At 37.7% G+C, this 12,498-nt stretch overlaps 1 protein-coding gene across 1 annotated transcript; it reads left to right on the top strand.

Annotated features, from left to right (window-relative positions):
* Positions 1 to 3,942: 3,942 nt before the first annotated feature.
* Positions 3,943 to 5,885, top strand: id3 (inhibitor of DNA binding 3). Its single transcript, XM_046856360.1, has 3 exons — positions 3,943 to 4,342; positions 4,452 to 4,541; positions 5,158 to 5,885. The coding sequence occupies exons 1-2, from the start codon at positions 4,049 to 4,051 to the stop codon at positions 4,506 to 4,508; spliced, it is 351 nt and encodes a 116-aa protein (XP_046712316.1). The 5' UTR covers positions 3,943 to 4,048; the 3' UTR covers positions 4,509 to 4,541; positions 5,158 to 5,885.
* Positions 5,886 to 12,498: the final 6,613 nt, after the last annotated feature.

The raw sequence follows: 12,498 nt of genomic DNA, 5'->3' as shown, positions 1-12,498 counted from the left end.
GTGACACCGGATATTGTGATTCTGAATGATTACTCTCTTACAGCTGTGTACTGCGATGTCAAACAGTACTAAGTGGTTTGAAAGCATGTTCAGTATGAGCTTACTGTGAGACTTGGGAAGTCTTCATGATGACATACTTCCTCAAACAGTTTATTCCCAGCTCTCACCCTTGCTTTCTTCAAGGAAAGGGAATTTCCTCAAGCAGTCCATGCTCTATAAAGTGCCCTGTGAATTGCATGCATATATTTTATTAATGCGCAAGCCAGATAAAATGTGCTAAAATAACAATTCAAAAACTCACAATACAAAAAGTATTGGCACACGTCTTTTCCACCCATATATGCTTTTTCTCCAAACTACTACCACAATTGTATAATAACATTTTTAATCATTTGAAACTTGTTCCAGCATGACACTGCCCCTGTGCACAAAGCCAGCTCTGTGAAGATATGCTTTACATGGGTTAGAGTCGATCCTGAGTACACTTCTACAGTGCTCTGACCTCAACCCTATTGAACTCCAGGCCTCCTCACCTCACCTACATTAGTACCTGACTTTCCTAAAACCTTTGTGGCTGAATGAATCACCACTTATTAGAACAGGAAATTGGGGACTAAATGCCCTCAGTGTCTGAATTCTGAATCTGCATTTGAGATTTCTCTCAATATCCTAAATGACATTATAACAAGATGTTTATTATTATTATTATTATTTTGATTAAGTATTGTTGAACCTTAATTTGTAAAGGGGTCCCTTCAATTAACTTGTGCACATCATAAAAGTAATTTCCCGTTCCTTTAATCAAATTGCGAACGCTTTGGTACATTCATTTAATTTATTGTGTACAATTTTCTGCCGTTTCCTACATTCAGTCGTTCATGTCATGTTGAGCAAAATATATTATACTAGTTTGACCTGAAGAGTCTTACAGTCATTAAATACAAATTGGTTAAACCAATCATCATCTGTCATCTAGAATTTCTATTAAACTTTTTTTTTTTGTAAATGCATCTTGAATTGATGAATTGTGTAAATGAATCTTGAATTTCACTAATCAATACATACAGAGTACGACATGCAGTGAAATGCTTTTTACGACGGTCCGGCATGAGGGAATAGAATGGGGAGAAAAATAAACCAAGAATAAAGAAGGCAGAGTATAAACTATATAAAATATAAAAGATATAAAGATATACAGTATATGAGAGAACAAAAATTATTTAAAAAATTTAATTTAATTCAATTTAATTTAATTTAAATAAATAAATAAATAAATAAATAAAAAATATGGGTGGGTGTATGGCATCAGATCAATCCGTGATCAACTAGCTCTCAAAAACAGGTCAAAAGTGAATCTTGTGAACCTTCAATTGGCGACAAACAGAACTACAATTTCTGGAAATAGATGAACAACCAAGAAACGAACAGGAACTAGTACAATAAAAGTGTGACTTCTGTCTGGTCTCTTGCAATCAATATAAATTCAATTTGCAATCAGATAAATAAATCTGTGCTGCTGAAATTCATAGATGCCAAACAGAAGAAATTCATCCTTACAATCATTTTACCCCAACCAGTAATTTACATCAGGAAAAACTGAAACTGTGCTCCATCACACTGACAACATGACTAAACATTTTGACGATCATTAAGTCATCAATTCAAGACACATTTACATAAAGGAACGTTTTATAACATAACGTTTTGTAAAAGAAATTGAAGCTCACAGATGATGACAACTGGTTTCACAATAATGCATTCAATGGCTTGTGCAATAGATTGAGGCCGAGATGTGTTAGGGGTTAAAACTATTCAGGTGAAAACCGGTGCAATATATTTTGATCAATAATAATTGATAATATTAATCACTTGATAATGTAGGAAACAGCATACGGTTGTACACAATCGATTAAATGAACGTACCAAAGCGTTCGCAATTTGTTCAAAGCAACAAGAAAGTGCTTTTATGATGTGGATGTTGAAGTAATTTGAAGAATTTCTTTTCTGATCTGAGAAACGCTCCAAAGTTTAATCATTTTTTTTATCTTTACATATATGCATTAAATGCTGTACAAATATTTACATATTCATCTGCACATCTGTCAGTTTGCACAATTGCTACTACTTTTGCACTTCTGCTTAAAATGCATTTGGTTGCTGTCTATCTGTAATGACAATAACGTTCTATCGAGCTATCTCCTAGCTATTAACAATGCAGTGTATGTGTGCACAGTGTCCTTGTCATGGATCTATTCATGGTGGAATTCTTCTTGACGTTCCTTCAGAGTTCCTGGGACAGGGTCTGGAGCCATGGCATCCCAGAACATCTGGGTGATAAATAGCTGGATTAACTCAATGTGTCTAATATTATGATAGTTCACTAATGTATTTCCATTTCAGGTTCCTACAGCTTATAAATGACGAATGAATTAAAAAAGTGAATTTTCGAATTTCCCTTTCAGGTGTATAAAGATATTGATCATTTGACTAAAGGTGCCATCTTGATGCTACATTTGATCCACTGCATTCTAAGAAGCTCTGGGTTCAGATACAGTACAGTGGAAGAGCCTTATGAAGGGCTTTTCAGGAGTCCCTCCGAGAAGCTCCACAGCTCGCCCCGTGTAGGCGGGACCATCGGTCTGTAACGACGGGAGTGGCGTCCCGGTCGACCAACCAGCGCTGGAGAGGGTGAATGGGTGACGTCACGAGGCTGGCGCCGGGCTGTCTGGGAGTCGCGCGCTAGATCAACACAGCTGGAGCGGGCTAGGACACACAGCTGGGCCGCCAGCGCATTCCTGCACAAAAACAGGATTGTGAGAAAAGGAAAAATGGGAACAGAGGTGGGGCGGGAGGGGCACTTATGCGCGCATACACACACACACACACACACACACACACACACACACACACACTTTGGAGTATACTATAAATGCATGAGTTTAAAAAGAGAAAGAGAGTATTTTGGTAATGGCTTGGATTTCTCCCTCTCTCTTTTTCTCCCTCTTTTTCTATTGTATTTCCCTTAACTTTCTCTCTCTCTCTCTCTCTCTCTCTCTCTCTCTCTCTCTCTCTCTCTCTCTCTCTTTCTCTGAATTCCATTAAACACATCGCTCAGATATTTCACACGACAATGCAGATCCACTCCAACCAAATGGTCTGATAACATCCATCCATATACCCAATTATCTGTGTGTGTGTGTGTGTGTGTGTGTGTGTGTGTGTGTGTGTGTAGTCTGTCATGGGAGTTCGCTCCTGACGCCAGGGTGTCTGCTGGCCATGGGAGTAACAGATTTACGTATTTAAACCAGAACCTCTGTGTGTGTGTGTGTGTGTGTGTGTGTGTGTGTGTGTGTGTGTGTGTTTATGTTTAATAGATATATTCAGATATACAGATTCATATTTTTTTAGAAGATAGACAGAGAGGCAGGCAGACAGACAGAGAGGCAGGCAGACAGACAGACAGACAGGCAGACAGACAGACAGACAGACAGATAGATAGATAGATAGATAGATAGATAGATAGATAGATAGATAGATAGATAGATAGATGCCCTTGAAGGTGTCTCATGGTTGAGGAACTGAGTTCTTGTCCAGGCCCTGATCATTTACCTGGAGAACACAACACCAGCAGGAACTTGGCCAGCTGTGCATGTTCCTCCAGCTGCATGCCGTTTCTCTCGCTGACATTGAGATGTTTGGGTTCACTGGCCTCAAATCTCCACTAGAATTCATCACCAGGATTATTTTTAGCTTATTTTAGTTGACAACTTCTCAGCTCTGGTGGCTTTCCTCATTCCTCAAGCCTCCTTCCTCTGAGCGACACTTTCGGTCCACCAATCACGAGCTAAAGATCTGCATCGAGCTCTCCCATTGGTCGCGAGTTTGTTTATTCTGGCCAGGAGGAGGAGAGACGCGCGGGCACGCGATATAAAAGCGCGGGCACGCTGACAGCTGCGTGCGTAGCAGGTTTGAGCTTCTTGAGCGCGAGGTGGATACAGGTTTCCGAAACACAAACATCTCTTTGGATATTCAGGGGATCGAAAACAAGATGAAGGCCATCAGTCCAGTGCGCTCAGTGAGAAGTTGTTACGAGGCGGTGTGCTGCATTTCGGAGCAGAGTTTGTCCATCAGCAGGAGCCGGAGTCCGACCGAGGAACCGGTTGGAGCGCTGAACGACATGAACGACTGCTACTCGCGCCTGAAGGAACTGGTCCCGAGCATCCCTCAGAACAAATCCGTCAGCCAGATTGAGATCTTACAGCATGTAATCGACTATATCTTCGATCTCCAGATCGCCCTGGAAAGTCCTACAGCCGCTCCAGAGATGCTGAAGGCACTGAAGGTGAGTCCTCCATCCTCCCATCATATCATGTATCCTTTAACCAGACATGACATGACCATGAGATGCAAGACGTTCTTTCTCTTCATGCTTGTGCATGTTTCTCGAACAGAGCTCAGAGATCAAGCACAGTCTGTCCAAAGAAAGTGATGGAGCTCTGTGCCATTAGAGGAGAAAAGAAAGTTCTTCTTCTCCTTTATCGGTAAGTGTGAAGCTTTATTTGAACTTTGTGTATTAGGATCTGTGAGGGTTTGGAGAGCAGTGAAGCTCATGATGTTTGTCTTGGAGGGATTGAAGTTCTCCAGTCGGATCTTCATGCATTCTTTAAAATTTCAGAAGTTCACCATGTACTCTACTTAATCATCTATCTGACCAATATTAGACGTGTGTGTGTGTGTAAATATATTTATATATATAAAGTCAACTTTAGAACAACCCACATTCTTCCTGTTAGTCATCGAGCCAGTAATCAAAAAGTTTACATCTCAAGCATTTCATCATCGTTATGAAGAAAGAAAGAAAAAGTTCTCAGTGGAAAAAGTTTTCTCCTCTAAAGACGAGGGGACGTGATCCCACAGGAGAGCAGACAGATTCCAGCTCTTATCAGCTTGGGTTAATGAAAGTTTTCCAGCTGGCGCCAGACTGTCTGCAGTTTGAATGGCGTGTGTGTGTGTGTGTGTGTGTGTGTGTGTGTGTGTGTGTGTGTGTGTGTGTGTGTGTGTGTGTGTGTGTGTGTGTGTGAGTGTGAGATTGAGGGGGAGGAGAGAAAGAAAGGGAGAGCGCTGACTTCACTTTTCTCTTTCCCATCTATGTTGCAGGTGCAGGACAGAAACTTCTCCACTCATGGAGAAAAGAGAGAGGGAGTGAAGGGGCTGAACACTCTCACACACTCTTTCACACACACTCACACACACTCACACGACGAGTGTGGCTATTCAGAGTGTGGGAAAAGAACCTGCACCCCACTCGAACCGTGCAGTCTTTGGTCACTGGACACTTGAACGCACCAAAGCTGAAGATTTCTGGAGTCCGGAGATGAAAAGCTCTCGTTTTTTTTTTTTTTTCTTTTTATTAGTATTATATATGTACAATCATTCCTCTTTGTGTGATGCTACAATCAAGCATTGTGTATTGCTGACTGGTTGCATTCCAAGCTATTAAGACGACACACACTTTACATTCCCCGAGTTACTCTTGAGTCTTTCTCTTTTTCTTTTCTCTCCCTCTTTTTTTTTTTTTTTAATTTTTTTTTCTCCAGTAAATTCCAACCCATTCAGTTACCACCATCACAATGATCTTTATCACATGTACATTTCTTTTTGTTTGTTTGGTTTTTTTTTTTTAAAGGTTGTATGGATTATAAACAGATTCTAATGTCAACTCTATAAATATAGAGTGAATTGTAAAAGTTTGTGGGGATTCTACATTTCTGCAGACTGTATATATATATATATATGTACGTGCCGAGTTTTATAAACTCATACATTGTTTTTTTTCTATACGTTCACCTTTTTTTTGCTAAAGAAATAAATCACTTGAAGAGAAAGAACAATGCCTGTTGTGCATGTCTGATATTATGGTCCAGCACAATGCTGCAGCTCAGACTCCTATTGAGACACACAGCTGGGCATTGGTGAGCTTTTTCTTCACCACTGAATGAGAATAATGCATCGGTCGGGTGACTGACACGGCCGGGGAGACGAAATAGCTCTGGGGCGGAAAAATACTTCGGCTGAGTAGAGGTGTTTTACATGGAGTGAGAGTTAAATCATTTACTTTCTTACTTGGGGATTTGGTTGATGCTTTAATCCAAATGAAGCTGGGTAGGTCGTCCTCAGTGATTCAAGATTGGGTGTTTGAAAGCACCTTGAACACCATGTAGCAAATATACTACATTAGGAACGATATCATGGATCCTTTTTATTTTATAACCTCAAAACCATACAAACCACACTGTACATGACCTAACACTTCTGACTGGGTCTACATTCTAAGCTAATCATTTGCTTTATTTCTACTTTCTACAACTGATAAGTATTTACAACATACTTTTGAATCTGAATACAGACAGCACAGACAGTGAAGAACCAGCCCCAGACTTTATTCTGCTACGAGAAAGGTGATTCTAGTCGAATGAGCACTTCTTTAGTTAGGATCTAGCACCATCTAGTGGTCATGAAATGATTGCGCAGCCTGTGTTCCTGTCTTTATTAGCTAAAATATGCTAAAGACAAAAAGGCCACAAAAGGTCAAGAATATAAACAAATATTTGGAGTCACAGTTAAATTCCAAACAAAACCTTCTAATCGGTGTGACAACAATAAACAATGAATTGTAACCTGTTCACAACCCGATTTTTAAAAAAAGGTTGGGGAAAAATGTTAATAAAATACAGAATGCAATGATTCGCAACATGAAATTTTTTCATGATAAAACATGGAAAACAAATGTTTAAACTGAGGAAATGGATAATTTTTTATGGAATAAATAAATACTTTTTTCTCCAACAACTGGTGGATTATTTTGCAACTAATTACAATATTTGGCAACAATTCACTAACATGATTAGATAAAAAAGAGTATATGTAAAAAGCTCGATCATGCAAAGAAGACCTTTTAAATAGAAAAATATGACAAAGAAGACCCAGGACACGAATTAAATAAATTTTCTTTCCCCAAACTCCAGCAATTGGTCACCTCAGTTCCCAAACCTATAGTAGATGCAACACAGAAGTAAACATGGTCCTGTTACAACTTTTTTGAGACGTGTTGTAGCCATCAAAATAAATATGAGTTTTTTTTAAATGATCAATTTTCTTAGTTTAAACATTGGATATGTTTTGCATATTCTATTGTGTTTTTCCACAAGAGAACATACAAAATGTGGGTTTATGAAATTTGCAAATCATTGCATTCTGTTTTTATGTACATTTTACAGTGTCCTAACTTTCATAAAATTAGGGTTGTATTTTAAAATAAATGTTATTTATTTCATTTTTATTTATTTGTTAGTCATTTTGTTCGTGTGCTTAGAAGCTTGTGGTGTGAAGTTGCTTTGAAATGTTATTTCTCTCTTTTTGCTGTGGAATGTAATTTATTTGTGAAAATAACATATTTATAACAGCAATGAATCTAATTTCTCTAATAATATAAATGATTTTATTTTTATTACATTTTTTCTAATAAAAAAGACTTTCATCTGATATTCTGTCTTGCACCACCACCATTAAACCTGTTCATGGCCACGATTGTTAGTAATTTGTTCCTAATATTCCTTAAATTCTAGACTTAGACATATTTTTCACTTTCTGGCTCTAGTCAGAGACAAAAACTAGCGTCTGTCAATTATGCAAGAAGGCAAATGCTTTATGGAAATTTAAGGCGAATCACATGATGGAAATATGGCGAATTAACAGATCATCACCAGAAGAGGGCGCTGTTTTACAAAACCCGAGGCCTGAAATCACTATATGGACAGTATTGGGACGCCTTCTGATTGTTCCCCAAAATTCTTCCCACAGTTTGAGGCACACACTTGCATAGGACTTTGGATGCACGTGCATTATATTTTCCTCTCACTTGAACAAGGAGAACTGAACCCGTTCAAGCATGAAAATGCTTTTGTGCACAATTTGGTTTACATGGGTTGGAGTGGAAGATCTCCTGCTATAGAGCTTTAAACTCTATGGGAATAAATGTGGACACTGACTGAACCCCAGGCCTCCTCATCTCACCTCACCTACATCGGTACCTGACTCTACTAACACCCCTGTGGCTGACTCTAACACAAACCTCCACAAGAACACTCCAAAAGCTGGTGAAACATTTTCCCAGAAGAGTGAAGGTTATCATAACAGCTAATAGGGAATAAATTGAAAAACATTTCAGTGCATTATAAATTTTGTACAGGTGTTTGAGGTATGATTAGCCTCTTTCAAGTATCTTTATTTACTAATGGGATTGCATGTGAGAGAAATTCTCTTAGTCTCTTTCTAGTCCCATGTTGTTGTTTTTTTAGGATCTGATAGTCCTTTCCTAGAAAAATCAGCACTGAAAGTAGTCTGTGTCTAGGGTTTTGAAAGTCTTTGATGATTCCCCAGGTCCTGCATCACTGGGTGTAGAAGAAGAAGCCCTTATTCCAAGACCAGCATAAAAATACATAGACAGACTGATATTTGCAGGTTTCATTCCAACTGAGAAGCATGGGGGTGGCAGCATCATGATGTGGGAGATGTACATTTTTTTTAAATTTGGCAGACACCCTTATCCAGATCGACTTAGTTATTTCAGGTATACAGCAGAGCAGATACATTGAAGGTTAAACCCAACAGTAGCAGTTTGGTGGTGCTGGGATTCAAACCTATAACCTTCTGATCAGAAGTACAATATTTTATACATTAAGCTACCACAAGTTCTGGGAGAAATGGGAGCTCACTGTTTACAAGCAGTTGCCCTTCTTATTGTAAATTCAACCACCACTGAGCCGCCACTGCTGGGCCCTTGAGCAAGGCCCTTGACCCTTAACTGCTAACTGCTAGGTCGTTCTGGATAAGGGTATCATAAATGTACAATTTGGAAAACAAATGGTACATTTTAGACAATAGATGGCGTTCTGAGAAAGGAAAGTTATCTGGAAATACTGAAACACACACCCTTCATCTACAAACTCAAAATGATCCTAAGCATACATCCAAAAGACAACAAGGTGATCTCAGATGTTGCTACAGACATCTACAATGAGTCTATGGACCAAATTTGGCCAGGCAATCTGAGCTGGAAGGGATGATTTATACCGCCTCTGATTGGCCGAAAAACGACTGAAAATTTGCAGAAAACGGCTGAAAAGTCTTCCCCTGCATTTCAACCTCCATTATGTAACAAATGAACAAAGTTATGGATTGTGAGATGTGAAACATCTGATTCTGCAGTTCAGTAAGTTAAGTGTCTTAAGGTGAGTTTTCTTCAGGAAATAAATTCATATTTATCGGGGAAATTCAAATCTATCCATGTCACGGTAGCACAGAATCAAAGCACTTTAATACCCATCAGCCCCTGCATGTCACATGATCTGTTCACACGTTCCCTAATGATCTTCACTTGTGTTTTATTATGCTTTCTCTCACTGTTTAATGTAAAGTATGTACAATAAAAAGGACACGTTTGTGGACACCTAACGATAAGATTGGTAGCTGCTTTTTCATTCCACATTTAGTCCCCGTTTGCTCTTATAATAAGCTCAACTCCTCTGGTAAGATGTTCTACTAGATTTTGTGGAGATTTGTATGAAATTCATTCAGCCACAAGGGTGTTAGTAAAGTCATGTACTGATGTAGGTGAGGTGAGGCGGTTCCTGGGGTGCAGTTAGTGTTCACATTCATTATGTTCAACAGGGTTTTAGCTCTATAGCAGGAGAGCTTCCACTCCAACCCATGTCTTCATGGAGCTGGCTTTGTGCACAGTTGGGCATTGTCATTAGAGTTCAAGGAAAGGGAACTCATACAATTGTGACTCCAATTTTGTGGTGAAAATTTCCGTATGGCTGGGGAAAAGGTCCATATAGTGTACAGTAGCTTCCATTTATGGTATTTGGCAGACATTCATATCCAGAGCAACTTACAACTGAGCACTCGGGCCTTGTTTAAGGTCCCTTGGCAGATTGGTGGTGCTGGGAATTTGAACTTGTGACCTTCTGATTTAGACAACCAGCATAGTTCATGATCATTGTTATCTAATTCTCATTTGATTGTAGTTTACACAAAACATTGCACTTTGATCTGCTTCTTTAATCAGTTCCTGACAGTTAACCATATTATATTTATATAAAAATTATATGATGTAAAAATTAAAGTGCATCACACTAAGTTTCTACAGAAACAGGAAGTCCATTCTGTTTTTCACTTAAATTTTGCTTAAGCTGTATTTTTTTTCCCCACTGGATATATGAATCAAGATCCCAAGAATGCTGTCTTGTTTTCCTGTGACGATTTTTCTTTTGCCTCCTACCATGTAATCCCTGATAGTAATCAGACAAGTTCCTTCAGCAGAGCAGGTCAAACCACTGCCGGTTTGTAGCTGAGAGGCAGTGGGGTGTGTTTTTATGCACATTAAGGCAAATGGTAGGGTGGAAACTGCAGGAGTTATCAGTGTCACTGGAAGGTCTGGCGCTCACTTTGTGTTGAAACGAGATAAGACGATGTTCTGCGTGAATCTTCTCCTCCTTCCTGCAGAGAGGACAAGAGCATGACATTCAGTCTGATTGAGACCTACATTAAGACGACTTTAGTTTAACTGTAGCTGTAGGGCATAGAGGAGTCCATGAGCTGGACGAGATATACAGATACGTGTATATATATATACAGTACAGACCAAAAGTTTGGACACACCTTCTCATTCAAAGAGTTCTCTTAATTTTTATTACTATGAAAATTGTAGAGTCACACTGAAGGCATCAAAACTATGAATTAACACATGGAATTATATACATAACAAAAAAGTGTAAAACAACTGAAAAATGTCATATTGTAGGTTCTTCAAAGTAGCTTAGATTACTGCTTTGCACACTCTTGGCATTCTCTTGATGCCTACTTTGAAGAACCTACAATATGACATATTTTCAGTTCATTTTTTGTTATGTATATAATTCCACATGTGTTAATTCATAGTTTTGATGCCTTCAGTGTGACTCTACAATTTTCATAGTCATGAAAATAAAGAAAACTCTTTGAATGAGAAGGTGTGTCCAAACTTTTGGTCTGTACTGTAAATATAATATATATATATATATATATATATATATATATATATATATATATATATATATATATATATATATATAAACTTTTGGTCTGTACTGTATATATAAACTTTTGGTCTGTACTGTATATATATAGTGAAACCATCCTCAACATAGAGCATTAAAACTTGTTCATTCATTGTTGATTAGACACATAAAGTAATGAACATAGAAATACCAGGTTCCCATTCCTTCTCTTTCTTTGCACTGAGCAATTTACTTACACAAGCCTATTTACATTTTCAGATGACAGGGCAGTTTGTAATTAATTTATTATGGTGTTTTAAATTATGTAAAAATCATCAGGACACCAAACCGAACTTTTGCTGTTTCCATGCAGATGGTTTTAATTTCCTATGTGGGCATCATGGTGGATTTTGGTGCTTGATTTAAAACTTGTTTAGTGATTAAAAATAATTTTTCAGTATATTTGTTTTTATATCTGAGAAAAGATAGGACATGGTGAATAAATGTGTGTTCTGTTGAAAGTAAAAATTTCACCTCTTTAATATATATATTATAATTTATGTATATATATTATTAACATTTTCAAATAGAAATGCATGCTGCATTAATCGCACATTAATCAAATTTGTGCTTTTAAAATTAATTTGGTAATAATGCATTATTTTGGCAACCCATATATATATATATATATATATATATATATATATATATATATATATATATATATATATACATTACGGTAGTGTTTACAGTAAACTACCCCGTACTGATCACCATTGTTTAAGACTCCTGGGCAAGCTAGGCCATGTCTCAGCTTACGATATTTTTAAGTTACGGTCACATCTCTATTGTAAGTCAGGGACTACCTGTGGGTGTGTGTCTGTGGATGGGTATATATATATATATATATATATATATATATATATATATATATATATATATATATATATATATTGTAATGTAATGTAGTTGACTTAAGATGACTATTATGGCTTCCTGAAACACTAAAATACAATATGCAATATAATGCAAATGTCACCGTTGATTATATCACCACATTAAAAACAGCTATTACATAGTAAATAGAGTCCCTGACCATTAACCATTAACCCTCAATTGCTTAGTAGTATAAATATGATAAGTGTTAGGTGGGGAATTGAGAGCTCAGTGGTTAAGGATCTGGGTGGTTAAGGATCTCTGTGCTTCAGGGGTGATGTATCATGGCTGTTGTGACACTGTGACAAATAAACAAAAAGGCATCTGGTAAATGCTGTAAATGTAAATTAAGTCCTGCAGCATTTTTCTCTGGTTCTATGTGGGTTTCCTCCAGGTGTGAACGAATGTGTAAATGTGTTTGTGATGGTCTGGTATTTCATTCAGGCTGTATTACTATCTATCA

This window comes from Silurus meridionalis, chromosome 8 (genome assembly GCF_014805685.1).
Source record: "Silurus meridionalis isolate SWU-2019-XX chromosome 8, ASM1480568v1, whole genome shotgun sequence".
NCBI classification, from domain to species: Eukaryota; Metazoa; Chordata; class Actinopteri; order Siluriformes; family Siluridae; genus Silurus; species Silurus meridionalis.
This window is presented reverse-complemented; position numbering and strand designations above follow the sequence as displayed.